Source organism: Ixodes scapularis, unplaced genomic scaffold, assembly GCF_016920785.2.
Source record: "Ixodes scapularis isolate PalLabHiFi unplaced genomic scaffold, ASM1692078v2 PGA_scaffold2__306_contigs__length_199485367, whole genome shotgun sequence".
Taxonomy (NCBI): Eukaryota; Metazoa; Arthropoda; class Arachnida; order Ixodida; family Ixodidae; genus Ixodes; species Ixodes scapularis.
The window spans coordinates 157269383-157285804 of record NW_024609857.1 but is presented as its reverse complement, the minus strand read 5'-3'; the positions used below and the strand labels follow the sequence as shown (position 1 = coordinate 157285804).

Sequence of the window (16422 nt, the reverse complement as noted above, 5' to 3'; positions counted from 1 at the left end):
TGAAACGTTTATGACAGTTTAAGATATCACCGTTACGTATTTTGCTTGACAACCAGGTCTCGGTGAGAACAACAACATCTGCGTCTGAGGAGTCCACAATTAACGACAAGTCATCGCGGTTATGCATAACGCTTCTAATATTAGTACAAATAACAGAAATATTTTCAAGGGGTGACTCACTAATGCCATCTGAACGATATGATGGAGCAGGTACTGGGTTAGAACTGCAGGTGTTTTCAAGCACCATGATGGGGCCATGTAGTCTGGAAGGAATCCTGTCTGGCTCATAGTTCCGCTCAGGTGGGTTTAGTTCGCGAATGGAGTCTGTGCCCGGCGCGTAGATGTAGCATTTGTTGTCAACGAGTAGTTTGTCGAAACGCAACTTGATGGGCTTTGCATACGACCTGGCGAACTCTATCAGTTTCCGCCTAGCAAGGCGGACGGACAGTATATAATCTTGACTAACGGAAAAAGGGGTGCCCTTAAGCTTGAAAGCGTTTGAAAGCACCGTCTCCTTTCTTTATGGAACATTTTTACAATAATGGGGCGATGCTTTTGGTGACTGAACCTGCCAAAATGATGCACTCTTTCGATTGCTGATGTTGAAAGTTGAATGCCCAATTTCTCGCGACTCACGTTTAGAACAGCTTTTTATGATCGTGCCCAAGTTTCCCTTTCCCCGTCGGAGAAGCCAAAAAGAAGATTCGACCTGTGCGCTCTGCTCTCTGTATCATCGCAGTGCGCCCTAAGTTCTGATACCTCGGAAACCGCGGATGTTATCTGGGGATCAGATGTTATGCAGTTATTTGCACTTGCTTCTTTTATTGTGCAAAGTTTGTTTTCTAACTGGCTAACTCGTGTGGTGAGGGCATTCAACGATTCATCAGTGCTACTTTGTTTTTCTTTTAGCTCTCTAACCTCCTAAAGTATGCTAGTCTGGCCAGTCTGCAATGACATGACGATGTTGAAAACTTGGTTAAGTAGTTCCTCTTGCGCTTTCGACAGAGGACCAGGGTTAGTCTCAATATCTCCTCCGAGGAGTAAAAGCAACATATATCTAACACTTTCTACGTAGGCAGCAACAGGAGCACTACCAACGCGATATAGTTCACAACATTCGAGGTACAACACTGAGCATGCCTTGGGGCCTGGCAGCAAGAAAAGACGCACATTGTTGCTTTTTAAACCAAGGTTTTTGGAAACTACTGACCTGTAACGATATGACGAAAAACTTAAAAATCCTGCTCGGATGGAAGCTGTCGGGCCCACTTGCGATGTTGAAAGATGCCGCCGCTTGTCTACCCAGTGGCGCTGAGCTCGCGGTGGTGGCTGAGAGCAATTGGTTGGGGCCAAGCAGGGCAGAGCCGTAGGAAACATGTGTTGAAGACCGACCCACAAAGAATAGGCCAGCGATGACGGGTGCAGTTTAGTTGTATCTGTAGATGTCGCTGATGTGAAGTTGCCTCCGATGATGGGATCGCCATTCCCAGATAGTAGTGGCCATGACGGTGCCAGGAAGGTAGACAGCAACTGTAAAGGCTTATTCACACAATGCATCTATTCAAGGCTCCACAGTTTAGTGAAACCGAGATTTCGCGAAATCGGCCTGTTCACACGTGGAGTTTGACGCGCGAAGCCCGTGACGTATTGACTCACGAAAATTTCGCCAAATCTTGTCATTTGCACCAGGAATACCAAGCATTTTGCATCAAAATGATATGCAATACGTACAGTGTGAAGAGACAGTCTGTTTTATTAATGCCACTCAATGAACTTCGTCAGATTCGGCTCACTGGGTTAACTAGTCCTGCCAAACCCAGGAAAGACCGCGAACGCCAGAGAACAGGCAAGTGATCTCGAAGCATTTCGGACATTTTTGCACAGCTAATAAAGAAAGTTATCCCCAGCCATCATGTTTATATGCGGTGCTTGCACCCGTCGCAACTGTTGATGAATCTACGCCGCGCCACCAACCCGTACTGCTAAGGCACCGTTCACACACCTGCAACCGAGTAGGACCAAAGACTCATTGCCCGTACTCTCTGCTCTTCTGCTTGTCGCTCGTCGTGTTTCTTTTTTGTTTTTTTTTCGGCTTTGGCTTGGGTACGGAATTGGCCAAAAATCAGACTCTTCCAAAAGCTCGCTCCTCCTCGAAGGTCAGACGTCATAGCAAAGTCGAGCGGCCATTGGCAGCTTCTGCGTTTCTCCTTCGGGTGATTGACAGGCCTCGGTGAGGGTTCAGTAAAAAATTGCTCCGAAAGCGAGGAACACGCGCCACTTTTTTTGGAGGTGCGCCACTTTTTCGGTTGCGTTCAGACGGGGAATCAGTTTCCCCAAACCTAGTTTCGCAACACAAGATTTGCCAACAAGATGCATCGTGTGAATAGACCTTAGCGATATGACGAAAAACATACGCATCCTGCTCGGATGGAAGCTGTCGGGCCCACTGGCGATTTTGAACGATGCCGCCGCTTGTCTTCCCAGTGGTGCTGAGCTCGCGGTGGTGGCTGATAGCAATTGGTTGGGGCCAGGCAGGGGCAGAACCATAGGAAACAAGTGTTGAAGTCCGACCCACAAAGAATAGGCCGGCAATGACGGGTGCAGTTTAGTTGTATCTGTAGATGTCGCTGATGTGAAGTTGCCTCTGATCATGGGATCGCCGTTCCCAGATAGTCGTGGGCATGACGGTGCCAGGAAGGTGGACAGCAACTGTAACGATATGACGAAAAACTTGGGTATCTTGCTCGGATGGAAGCTGCCGGGCCCACTCAACTTGCGCCTATATTGCGCCAAAACTTGATTTCACTTTATTAATACTGAAAATATAATGGCTCAAGCCCCGCTACACGTTCGGATTGTTATGGTAGGCTTGTGCAAACTTTCAGAACTTTCAATTTTAGTCATAAATAACATACTATCATATTTGATCTCTTTCAGTGTCAAACACTGACAGTGCTCCTAATTAGCACAATATCTTATGTTCTACAGTCTAACCCGTTTAGAACAAACAGCAGGAAACGCTACGATCAGTTCGATCTAGCAAGTAGTTCGATATAGCAAGTAGTTCGATATAGCAAAAACCTTTTACAACGAACTTCTGCGATGTGTTCTTTGTGAGATGAGAGCTTCTCTCTCTTTCTCATCTCTTCACTTGCACCTTGTAACAACACGCTGCCAAGTTGTTGTCTTTCTTGGCGTGCGTGCAGAGTTTGTTTTTTAGGTTATCTCCCCTCTTGAATCGCTTCTCTTCGTGGGCAAACGCTTTGGGATGAATAGTTTTTCTTTTCTCTGCGTGCATTTAGAGTGTATTTTTTTAGCTTTCTCCCCTTCTGAATCGCTTCTTTTCGCTCAATTTTGTTCGCAACTTGAGCTTTTGGAATTTTCTTTCTTTCCTACTTCTTTTTTGGGGGAAGGAAGAGGCTAAAAGATGATTGTGTGCACGTTTTTGGGAGCCTTCCCGGGGGGAAAAGTTCATTATAGCCAATGTGTTGTTTGTTATAAACAGTTATTTTTACATGCATTTTTATTTATATTTTTCGTGAGTTCGATATCGACAATAATTCGCCGTATGGGGGTTAGTTCTAAACGGGCTTCACTGTAGTCTGCTCTATTGTGTAAGCTAGCTTTGTTGAGTGCGCTTCTCACCACTCTCTTGCATACTGCAGTGAAGTGGCAACTGCAAAGTGCCTAAGCATCACAATTTCGCTTATCTTGCTTCACTGCAGTCCATCCGAGTGTTAAATGGAAAACATTTAGCACTCGGATCCGTGGCCTCGACCATGGAGCATTGTCAGGTGCCTCGCTCCAGCGCCCTTATCGGATTGCGGGGGCTGCAGCCTCCACAGTTGTGCAAGTTATAATGAAACAAAGTATAGCAAGAATGACATTTATTTTTTCCTCGAACGTGAACATTCGACGGAGATCTGTCTGGTTTGGCGTAAAAATTAACGAAGGAGGTTGGGTTCTCTATTACGATTCTTAATTGGGGCTTGGTTGCACAGGCTTCTTTTTAAATTATTCTTTTTTTGTATTGTACTTTTGTTTGGGGGCCGCTACGGGAGTGAAACAAGACTGATGTTTGTGAACATGACTTCCGTGAAAACCTACCAGCCGACAACGTAGCAGTGAGTTTCTTCTAGCTAAAAAGCGGGAAATAGTTTCGTGGAACCAACACGCTGGTCCCCTTGGCTGTAGTGACCCATACGCGTCTGCTTGTTCCAGATGGCACTGCAGCATTGGGACATGGTCCTGGGCTTCCTGCGTGACCAGTGGAACCTGCTCCTCCTCATGGGGCTCGTGTGCCAGCTGTGCACTTGGGTGAGCTTCCCACCTCCCACACTCGTCGTCCTGCTTTTAGCTCTGATCAAGCCGGGGTAGAGGGCTCGTCGTCCTTAATCTGGGAGCGACAGAGCGTGCCGCTTCTTTGTAGCCCTTCGGGTTGTCTGTAAAGGTGCACGCGTGGAGCTCTAAGCCGAGTTGTATGGTCCAGGCATCACCTAGAAAGAATAAACAACCGGGACGAAGGGCTGCACCTACTCTCCGGGAAAAAGTTCCCGTGTTGCTTATTCTTATTTGTTTATCCTTTTCTGTACCCTTGCCATCGTACACGCTCTTTATTTATTGTATTGTATCGTAACACATAGAAACGTTGATCGCCTAAAGTTTTGTGGATCTGCTAACCCGTACGGATGGTTCCTTGCCCCACAAATCACTTCCGTATCGCTGTACGTGCAACGCTAGAGGGGAAAAACTTGCACTTTCGCGTCTATGACCACCTTGACTGGGCATGAATGCATGCGGAGACTTGCCCCTGCCCCCACTCTTCCTCTCTCCTCATTGGACACCTGGCAGGTCTCAGTTTTACTGGTGGCCGCAGCTGTTTCCACTCTGCACTTTGTGAAGGATTACTCGTCGAAAACTCTCACAAAGATTGTAGGCATATTGGCATCCTAGAAAATTAAAAATACAAGTTTTAGAAAAAATCTTTAAAGCAAAAAACTGGTGGACGTGTCTTTTAAAAAACAATTAATAGTTTTAGACTCTAAACATTATGCTTGTTAGTGTTTATGTTTTTACACTATCAGTCGCAGAAGAAATGCTAGTAAAACTAAGTAGAGCAATACCCCGAGTCATCAGCCAGTCCCCTCCCCCCAATGCCTGGAGTGCATCAGAGAAGTGGGGTGGGGGATGTCTTGCAGTTAAGTAGATGTTCAGGCTAAGCCTAAGAAACGCCCATTCGTCTGCACGCCCCTAGCTTGGCTGCACCAGAGATAACAGCGAACTCAAACTCTGGTTAGTAACCTCGGGTGTGGAACAACGAAACTATGTTTTACTACAGTCGCCGACCGATTTTTCGGACTTCGCAGAAGCCGGAAAAACGTCCAAATAATAGAGTAGTTTGAAAAATCAGCAGATTAAAAAACTTGCGTTTTATTACATCTAAGCAAGCGGGCTTAAAAAAAGCCGTAAATAGTGCCTTGCTTCAGGTTAGGCCTGCGGACCTTGTTTCAGGTTACGCCTCTGTTTGCAATCGGCAACTTTCTATTAGCTTGAGAATCACTGCCTTCTTTTCTAGCGTTATGGTAGGGTACTTTCTGTGCTTCATAGTGCTTACCCTGCTGCATCGTACTATATTTTGCCACACATCTGCACCAGTGGTACACAGAAACCTAATTTCACTTTATTAATACTGAAAATATAATAGCTCAGGTCCCGCTAAACTACTATGCTGAATACGCTCCGTGCGGGAACTATAGGGGGCGCTTTGAAAAACGCGCGCAGCGCCGCTAGCGGAGGAGCTGGCGTTCGACAGTGAGGCACGTCCGGCAGCCTGCGGCGCCTTTTCGCATGCCAAGCTGTGTCGGCGGAAGCGCTCGGACAGAACTTTTGCTTTTTGAGCCGATACGTTGAGGGTAACGTTGCACGAGTGCTGGGGCAGAAGGGCATTTAGCTGTTTTCCACTTCTTATATATTGAGTTTGAGTCGTTATTAGGGGTAATTTCTCTAGTTCCGGCCGAAAAGAAAGGGAGTCGGGGCAATTTTCCAAAAAGCAAGACGGCCGCCACCATAATTGCTCTAAGTGGGATATTTATTTCGCTCGTCGCTGTAAACGTAGGACTGCTGGAACGATGATATTTGGAGGCGAGTGAGATGTTCACTAAGTTTGTGCACGAAGTGTGTCAAGTTTCATTAAGACAGCAGGTGTGATAGTTATGTTTCTAACGAATAAAGGAATAAAGCTGCACGGGATATTCAATATTGAACCCAAAATGTTGTGTTATAGCGGGCTGTGCAAAGTGCAGATTTGGACGCACAGGTGCTTTGACTTGAAAGTAACATGACACGGCACTTATTATACCAAAAAGAGGTGGCATAGGGAAACCAAGTGGAAATTTGGTTTGGCGCGGCGTAACTCAATGGGAACCGGTTTTGACCATGAAAGGGCTGTCAAGATAATACCACTGGTCGTGGGAGATGGAGAGTTTAATGTAGGAAGGGACTGAAAGAAATTTACGAAAGGTGGTTTCAAAGCCGAGAAAACAAAGTTGTCGGCCAACGCAACGTTTGGCCGTCAAGGGCTTTTGCGGTCAGCTGTTGTGTAATAACCTGTTGTGCGAGGTGCTAATTTTCGGTGCACAGGTACAATTTGACATGACCGTAACTTAACACAACACTTATTATACCAAAAAGAGTTGGCATAGCGAAACCAGGTGGAAATTTAGTTTGGACGGCGTAACTAAATGGGAACTGGTTTTGACCGTCAAAGGCTGTCAAGGTAATACCACTCATCGTGGGAGGTGCACACTTTACAGGTAGGAAGGGACAAGTGGACGGTACTTCCAGTTCGAACCACTTTGCGATAGGTGGCTCTAAAGCTGAGAGGAAAAAATATTGTCTACAAAACTCGGGGTATTAGCGTCTCCACATCCAACAGGAGGCTGATCAAGAAAGAAAGCACACCACATAAACTTCCATACTCAAACGTCGATTCTCCAGTGATACCGAGTTTCACTGTTTTCTTTAGATTCATATTTGTCACTTTTTTTTATCGTTCGAATCTTTCTTCATGAAGTACAGATTGCTTGCCATACTTGACCGGAAATGTCATCGACACCTACGATGGGGACGAAACTTCTTTGGAGGGCATTCCTCCAGTGAAATTGGCACTGCATACCCGCGAATGTGGGATGGCATTTCAGTTCGTCCCATCGGCGCTAACAAATGTAGGTGTTACTGGCACGAAAACAAACGCAGAGCGCAAAGCGGCAGTGTATAAGATGTCAGCCGTGCCGACACAGTGGCAGACATGATCGGGAGACCAAATTTCTCGCGTCGTACGGCACGGGTCCATCGTTGTCGCTGTGTAACAAAACATCGGCGAGGTGAAAAATTGTGAAACTTTGTCCCCACGAGATACGACATATAACTATTGAAGCACTTAATGACGCAGCAGATGCAGCACTTCATGCTGTGAACCCCAGCGCAACCGCACCGCTCCGACTTCAATGCGTACCAACGTACCCGGCGTGGTTTCGGTTTCGTTTCCTCTGGGGCTCTCACTACTCTCACTACTACCTTCACTACTGGCCGCGCGGCGGTGCGCCAGTCGCATCGCACGGAGTGTATAGTCACGGTGGGCTTGTGCAAATTGTTTTAGCTTTTGATTGTCGCCCCACATAACTTACTATTCGATTTGATCTCTGTGTGAAACGGAAACAGTTTTTGGTAGCCTCGTATTATTTCTCACGTTCCCAGTCTGTTCTGGTAGGTTAGTTAGCTTCATTGAGTATTCTTCTTACCATGCTCTGGTGCACTGCAGTGGAGCAGCCAAACCGGAGTAGGCATTGTGATGTTGCTCATCTTGCTTCGCCACAGCGCACTGATGGGCTAAGGGGAAACTACTCCTCCAAAAAGCAACGTTGAGCATGAATTATAATGTTCTCAATAAAACTGCAGCTTATATATATAATAGGCTGCAATGACCTGATGATTTTTCTTTAGTCCGAGATTTAGCAAGGATTTTTGGGTGTTGCAAGAAGATATATTGGCGGTGTGCATGAACTACGGGGGGCTGGGTTCCTCTATAACTATTATCATCATTGTTTGTGACGCTGCGGGTAGGAAAAAGATCAGACGGCGCAGCAGATTCCCCGGCCTGTCAGCTCGCTTCATGTGTTGTTCACATGTTTTCACGCCAAGTTCACACTTTTTTTCTTTTTTTTTTTTGTGGAGTGATATTTGTGGCGTGACGTTTTACGCAACTTGAAGACACGGCACGCATAGCCGTGCTAAGCAAACACTTCAAGTGCTGAACAGTGGAAGCTCCAAGGTGGTGACATACTGTTCTCTACCCCAGTACTAAAGTGCCGGACATTAAACAGAGAGCATTCAGTGCTCTACTTTAGTACATCTACCGTGGACGGCAGGGTGTAATTTTTATTTTATCAAAACGAGAATGAGAAAGAAATAGCTCATCAAGCTGTAAACGGGCGAGCCAAACTCTAGAAACTATCGCGTGTATAAGTACTTCAGTGAAAGCGACTTCGTGTACCCTGTTGGCTCCACTGTTTTCTGTGAGTGCTGGCCTCTTATTAGTTTCAGGTTTGTTTCTTTTTGCATTTCGCAAACCAACAGACATGTTTTCCCGAAATAACTGGCTGGGAGAGGCAGTGGCTGACTCCCAGAGCGTTTTAACTAAATGCCCGCTTCTTCACCCGTTCAACGCAAAACGTGCCAAACAACCTTTGCGATTGACGACTTGAAGACATAGCGAGTCGACGACACTTGAGCATCTCGAAAATGAGTTATAGTCGCCAACCGATTTTTCGGACTTCGCAGGGACTGAAAAAACATTTGAATAATGGAGCAGTCCGAAAAATCAGCAGATTAAAAAACTTGCCTTTTTACGTCTAAGCGGGCTTTAAAAAGCCGTAAATAGTGTCTTGCTTCAGGTAACACATGTGCGCCTTGTCATAGGTTACACCTCTATTTGCGTTCGGCAACTTATTGGCTATGTTCCAAATCTTACCCGAGTAACCTGACTCCTACGTCAGCGGGTAATACCACGTGACATCGCGAGTAAACGATCCGCGACTCGATTTTGGAACGGCCTGGATAATCACCCGGATACTACGCGGATTGGCTTCGTCTTGGGCGACGGCAAAAAGAAAACACAGCAGCGATGGCAGAAAATAGCAGACGATCCTTTTGATCATGGAGAAAGCACCCGAAGAACGGTAATGTTAATGACTATGCGGCGTTTTTTGCGGTGGATCCACCAGCTCCTTTTACTCACCTTCGTTTTGAGCTGTATATTGAGATCAAAATTACTTACTCTTTACAGCTAGACATAAAAAAATGTATTTTTATTAATCAGCGCGATCGCTGCAATTCTAGTCACGGTGCCCTAAACGCATATATACCATGCATTGTTATTTGCACCAATTATGTTTTGCAGAAATATATTCCACACGGTGTAGCGGTACAGCGCGAGGGTGCTTTCTCCAGAATGATATGAAACTCACGTTCGCTTTGACGCCAATGTGATTACAGTGAAATTTTCGAAGCCTTCGCTGCTTTACAAACGTTATCCTCTCATTTCCCACACTCTGGAGGGAACAAAAATACTACATTATCATATACCGAGTAAAAACATTTTCGGCCTTAACGTGAGAATACGGCATTCCCCCAACGCCGAGGACGAGGATGCGGAGAAGCTCCTGTTTACGCTCGCACTCGGATAATAACAAGTACACGTTCCCGGGGAGGGTGGACGGTCTTGATGTAATGCAGTCAATTCCTGCGTTGACAACAGCAAATCGCAATAACCACACATTCTGCACCTAATTCTTTGTCATTTCGAACATCCGCCACCAAAACCAACGTAGCAAGCGAGCTTTGACGGCTGTCGGCGCAGAAAGCAGACGACGAACAGATCACATGACGTATTTACTCGATTTGATCTGACTTTACCCCGCGATCGAGGAGGGTAGCGCGAGTAATTACTCCGGAGTAAACAACCCGCTTCTGGAACGCGAGTTCCGACGTCATCGAGTAAGCTCGAGTAAATTTTGGAACGCCACGGTACGAAACTTTTACTCCGGAGTCGGATCGAGTAAATTTTGGAACACAGCCCCTGTTAGCTTGAGAATCGCTGCCTTCTTTTCTACTGTTATGGTCGAGTACTTTCTGTGCTTAGCGACATATTGCAGCGGCGGAAGAACAAATGGGGCGATGACGTCCAAGCCAGCGTAATTCGAAAACAGGATTTGCCGACACGAGATCCAGATGAGAGGCGCAAGTCCATGACTGCAATGGTGAATGAACAAAGCAAAATGTAAACAACAATGATGATGATAATGACGCGCAGCTAGAGAGAAAAACAAACTGTACAGCTTCACCTAGCAGTAGGATTTGGCAGTATTTAAGTAGCGCTGCCAAACCAAGCCAATCCATGTGCAGCCAACATAAAATCTAAGATGGCCGCTTCTCGGTGGTGTTTCCCGCTGATTGCTTGCAACGATTTTTGCCCGAAAAATCAAATTTTCGGACTTTAATCTGTTCGAAACATTGGTCGTGAATATGCACTATTTCTATCGGGTAGGTCACAGTTCTTCCTTTAGGTCTGAATTATCAAACAAGTCCGAATTATCGGTGTCTAAAAATTTGGTCGGCGACTATATTCAACTGTTGTGGTTTACGTCCATTTGTGTGTTTTGTTTTTGCTTACCCAAAGAACATTTGTGCAGTGCGGTGCGCTTCTCAGCAAGAACCTCAAATTGTCAATTCATTCTAAGCAATAATTGGAGAAAACCAACGAACCAAGTGCCCTAATTTGCCGGGCCAAGCCTGGCAATTTCAAAAGTTTTGGGAATCTCAGCTTTTTCTTTGAGCAGAAGTCACGATGTCGCTAGCTTCTTTGACGCACAATCGACTTGGAAGAGAAAAAGGCCACTTAAAGAAAAAAAATCACTGAGCCTTGATCCACACTGTATCGTAAGAATACTCAGCAGCAACTGTTGAATCACGACAGAAGCGTCAGTGGCGGCAAGCTCCATAGTAGCCAAAACACAGCAGGGTGCCCGTGCATAGCTAAGATGACAGCACGTTCTACACTGTGGTAGTGTAGGACGTACTGTCACGTCCTACACTACCTTTCACAGTAGTCTCCACGGATCCAACAAAAAATGAATCAAAAACGCCATGACGCATGCTGTGTGCAAGCTGTCATGTCTAGCTCTAATCTTGTTTTTGAGGATATTAAAGATTTTATTTTTAAAAGTGAATCAGAAATACTAATGAAACAAAAACTCCTAAAAACGTCGTACACACTTTGAAAAATAGATTGAGGGTTATCAATTGACATGCAAGCGAGCTGGCATAACCACTCTGTGCAATTAATTGCCGAGTCGTTTGCTCGAATTACACTTGCTACGTTTCAGGAGAGCTTCTGCGAGGTGGCGCCACCGTAACGCTCATTGCCAATATAGACTGCACCTTGAGGTTTTTGTTTGTTTCTTATGTTTAGTTAATATTTTTATATACGTTCCATCTGTTTAAAGACACGGGGAACACAATTAAAACTAAATTACCATAATATCCCGATTCATTGCCCATCCCACTTTTTGGCCCAATATCGATTTTCAAAAAACATGCGAGTCATTGCCCACCCCTTCAAATACCCCAACCCTGACTCCGCGATCTGCAAACATTCATACTACCCAAATGACGTGGCCGTGGACCCCACAGTTGGAGGACGTCCTTGACAAAGTAAAACGAAGGAGAGAAAGACGCTTCTCTTCGGTTACGCATTTCCTCCGCAAGCGACCTCGAAGTCATGGTGTATCCGTGCAAAAAGAAAACGATGGAGAAACAAAATGAAAATCTGCTTTGCATTAAAAAAAATAGTCCTGACAAAAAAAGAAAAGTCGGAAAGATAACCAAAGCAGTAACCCATTCAGAGATTGTGAACGCGCCAGCCCCATATCCTGGAGTGTTACCACGGAGTGTAAGGTCAAAGTCTGTCTTTGCCAAAGTAAGGTCGCCGCGAACCTGCTTCTTCTCCCGGCACGTCGCGACGGCGATTTTGCAATGTTTAAGACAAAGCCAACGGGTAAATGAAACTTTGCTGGAACGCCGCACGCAGACGTTTGTGAAGTGTCCGCGATCTGTACTATCAGTTCCCGTTTCACATGGTTTGTAGGGGATAGGGGAGGGGGGGGAAAGGGAGTCATTTATAGCCAATTTTTAATAAAATTTTGCTGTCGCATCCTTAGAGATCGCCTATTCTGTATTTTTCGTCATTTATCTGTTCATTTTGAATGGCCGTTCCTGTCGAGTCCTATGGTAGTTCTGTGTTTGGGGGGAATCAAACCTGTATGCAGTTGACGCTAACCGTGGACAGGCTAGTGTGTTAATCTTAACATATGCCGTGTTTGCACGATTGTAACGCATACTTTTTTTTGCTAAGATCGGTGCCCAAAAATAGACGTGTGTTACAATCGAAAACAAAAACCAAAACTCAAAAAGAAAAACAAAATACCTGGTATAAGGACGCTAACCATCGTTGTCATGACCGTTTGTTTACATTCACCATTTTGGTATCCATATCACGTGCATTCTCTCGTGTCTATGGACTCATGTCTGTTGTCTTAAGAGGAAAAAAGAAATTAAATTTAAATATGAGGTATATTATTTAAACCTATTATGCTGGCGGAACAAGATAACAACGGAGCAGCACTGCTCGGCCTTGCAATCCCAGCGACCCGACGAGCTTGCGAAGTTGTTTGGAAGACGACCTTCCCAGAGGTGATGGTCGCGCATTCGTATGAGCGCAAGAAGCGCGGCACCTAAGGCGCTTTAGACTAACGTCCGTGGACAGCGAAAAGACATTGTCGGACCCTGACAACAGCGATTAGTGCACGGTATTTATTTTTGTATTGGCGTGTGCTTCATAAAATCGGTTCTATGAGGTATCTGTTCGGCCTTGCCTGCACATTAGAATTGGGGGCATGTTAGGGTCATGCAAACACTATTCACCCTTACTCTTTTTACCTGCGCGGTACAATCGTGCATTATGAATGAGAACGAACTGTATGCTTATGCTCCAAAAGCTGCTCCAAAATGACACAGACCAATCACATCGGTGCGTGCGGTTTCCATCAAAGTCCTATGTATTTGAATGAGAGAAAGCCCCCAGTAATTTGAACGCATCAAATGTGGAACGACTAATTCAAACTGCATGCTGTCGGAGGCGACTTCATTAGTCCAGCTGCCTGCAACTAGACGGTGCCAGCCACTGCCCAACTCAGAGTTCCACCCTATATGGCCATCCATGCATCGTGTACCGCCAAGCTCCATGCATCCGGAATGTGCTGCTGGGCTGCTGGGCATTTTTGTGCTCATTCAGTTTAGCCTGTTCAGCTTTGGCCTCGTTTTTCTCTTTGTTCTCCAGTTAGTATCCAAAATCTGAGTTCAATACAGCCGCATCAAATCACGTGCAGTCCTAGGTTATTTATTTATTTAGGCAATACCCACGGTACGTAAGCAGGCATTACAGTGGATATACATAAAAGCATAGTCAGTCAGACCTTTGCTCCACGGCTATACTGCTGTTTCACTATGTCATCATCAGGCAGGGAGTTAACATTGGTGGCTTTTGGATAGGCCTTTTTGGAATGATTGCACATACTAGAAAAGCACGTGACATAAAAAATGCTGCACTACAGCCTCATTATCTAGAAGTTGTTGAAAGAGTGCGCGTACGGTAGGAGAGTGCGCACGTGTCAACGTAAAAGAGATCAAGAACATGCTTCAAGGAAAATTGGCAGACGCGAAATAGCGGGGCAAAAGCTGTGGTGTGTGACCTCAAGAGACGCAGACTGAAATGCGCACCGAAGCCCTACGTGCAAGATCACCGTGAAGAGGCGCGCTATACTTTCTGCCTTACTACTGCCTTTGAAAGAATGGTGAGGGAAAAGATCCGAATCTGTTTTATCATCAGCACCCTCCACAAGCGGGTTGCTGAAAAAAAGTTGCCGGCGTTGCTACAGCCCAGGCGAGGGCGGGGCTTCTAAAGCTCACTCCCCGGGGCGTCGCCTGTTGCAGTGGGCTTCCGAGGTGCAGTGGCAGCACCAGCGCGAGTGGCGGGAGACTGCGCACGTGGGAGAGGGCATGGCCTGGTCCTTCTTCTTCGGCTACATCAGGGTGCTGCAGGACCCCGTGTCCGCGGGCAGGGGACGCGACGCCGAGCCCTACTGTGAGTGCTGGTGGCGATCAACTCGCTAAAGACGGACACCTAAGGAGGCTCTCTAAGAACCAAAGATGTGTTGCCTCCTGTGGGTTAAAAGACATCAGCGCTCTGCGGCCAGACGGATGTGCCGAACGAAGGAATGGGATGTCCCACTACTGTGGAGTTTAAAACGAGACACCTGTGTTTTGGGGTTGTATACGATCGATGGAATGAAGGGGTGCGGAGATCCAAACTTGATCGCTGGGTGACGACGTTTATTCGCATGCTGTCGTCCACGCTGCCCCTGGGGGTCTGTCCCGTGGCCTTGCTTCCCTCTGTCTCCATTTTCGGAGGGCACTGTCCTGGACGGCCAACATATCGGGCACTGATCTTTGAGCATATTCTGTCTGTCTTGACGATTCTTTTTTGAATATCGGTAGAAGGGAATGATGTCAATTAGCGGAGACATGTTTAGCTGCCCTTCATTTGTGGTGCACAGGCCATTAACTCCCCAGACGGCGCTTGTTGCTCCAAAAAAGTTCACTCTAGAATTCTGTGCAGAAGAGCAGTGTTCTTGCAAGTTTGTCACTGGCTCTTTGGTAGAAATTGTGTGGCAAGGAACCATCTGTTTGGATTAAAACTTATTCTGTATTCCCTGGGATGCCTCTGTGTCAACTGTAACAGTAGTAGAGCATTTTGTACAAATTTCGATTTTGTTTAGAGTTATTTTCGTGAATGGATGCAATGTTGACTTTCATTTTGCTGCAGTGGCTTAAAGGGGTAGTGTAACAAATGAAACTGGAGAAGCGGCACAGTGTTGGAAGACGGCCGCGGGTGGCGCTGGCACTTGCAGCACCATCGTTCCGGCTATGGCTGCGGCTTGGTCGCTTCTCCACCTTGGCTCCGGCCAGCTCCGGCCGATTCGCAACTGTCAATTACACTGTCGTCTGCTAGTTTCAAATTTTTATTCACCTTTGAACACAAATCATGTCCTTGGAAGTTCACTGGAAACAAATAATTGTTTTTGAGGTATTTATATGCGGAGGGCAAGTTCGTCTGCTTCTCGCGCAGGGGGTAGCGGTGACGTCAGAACGCCGAGCCCTGATTGGCTGATCGCGCCCCCCTATCTGAGCGTCGTCTGCTCCTTTGCAACGTCGTCTGCTCGCAACATCGTCTGAGTCTGTCTTACCTTTCCTGCGACTTTCGGAAGTGCAGAGGCCAGATTCACGAAACGATCTTACGCCAAAAATGTGCGTAAGACAAAACTTAAGAACAAATTCGTATTCACGAAACGAAATTTTCGTAAGTTTTGCGCAGGTTACGACAAAATCCTACGACAGCTCCGAAGCTGTCTTACGCACTTCTTACGATCAAATCAGCATGGCCGACAACGTCGCGGTCGCGACGACCCACGGACGTTTATTTTTTTACGTGCGGTTCTGACGCGTCCCGACTTCAAGCAGCAAGAAAAAAGAAGAAAGTACTTGAAACAGACCACGACGAACAAGAACGCTGGATCCACAAACACCCGGGAAAAGCTCCCACGGCCACGATCCCACCGAACGCGACCAAACGAGCTGGGCAGTTAGGCCTAGCAGGCTCTCCGCGACTCGGCGACCGTCTGCTCACGACCGGCTGGCGTGCTGAGTGGAATATGCCCGCGCGACCCTTGTGAACCCTTCCCGTATAATCTTTTGATCGCTGACCTCAATTTTAGATTAAGGGGTCAATTTCTTCCTCTTGTTATCTCCTTGTTTCCCGCGGCAACGGTGACTCTCGCCGATGAAAAAGCGGTGAATCTCCGACAGACGCAGCAAAGGTAAAGCAGCCATCGCTTTGACCGCTTTGACTAGCAGACGTAAAGCAGACGACGTTAACTGCGCCAACCCGCCGACGCCGTTAAAGAGTGAGGGGTCTCGCCGCACACGAATGGAGGGAAAAAGTATTTGGGAAGGAACTTGCCTCGGTTCTAAGCAAAAAAACCTCGGCGCCCCGGGACACCTCGCCAGGGAGTCCTTTGACTTCCCTCCTTGATGCGCGTCTGCTAGTTGTTAGACAAAAAGAATGTACCGCTCGAGCTATTTCGTTTGCCCTTTCCTAAAAGTCGAGTTCGCTCCGAAAGTCGCAGGAAAGGTAAGACAGACGCAGACGACGTTGAGAGCAGACGACGTTGCAAAGGAGCAGACGACGCT

General features: G+C 46.6%; 1 protein-coding gene across 2 annotated transcripts in view; it reads left to right on the top strand.

Annotated features, from left to right (window-relative positions):
* LOC8041761 (stimulator of interferon genes protein) overlaps window positions 1-16422 on the top strand; it is a 60619-nt gene that overhangs the window by 27146 nt on the left and 17051 nt on the right. The window contains exons 4-5 of one of the 2 annotated variants that reach the window (XM_040219358.3): window positions 4222-4317; window positions 14107-14257. In XM_040219358.3, the coding sequence (XP_040075292.1) occupies window positions 4222-4317; window positions 14107-14257 (247 nt within the window). The remainder of the gene's footprint in view (window positions 1-4221; window positions 4318-14106; window positions 14258-16422) is intronic. The other variant, XM_040219359.3, reaches the window with a different exon arrangement.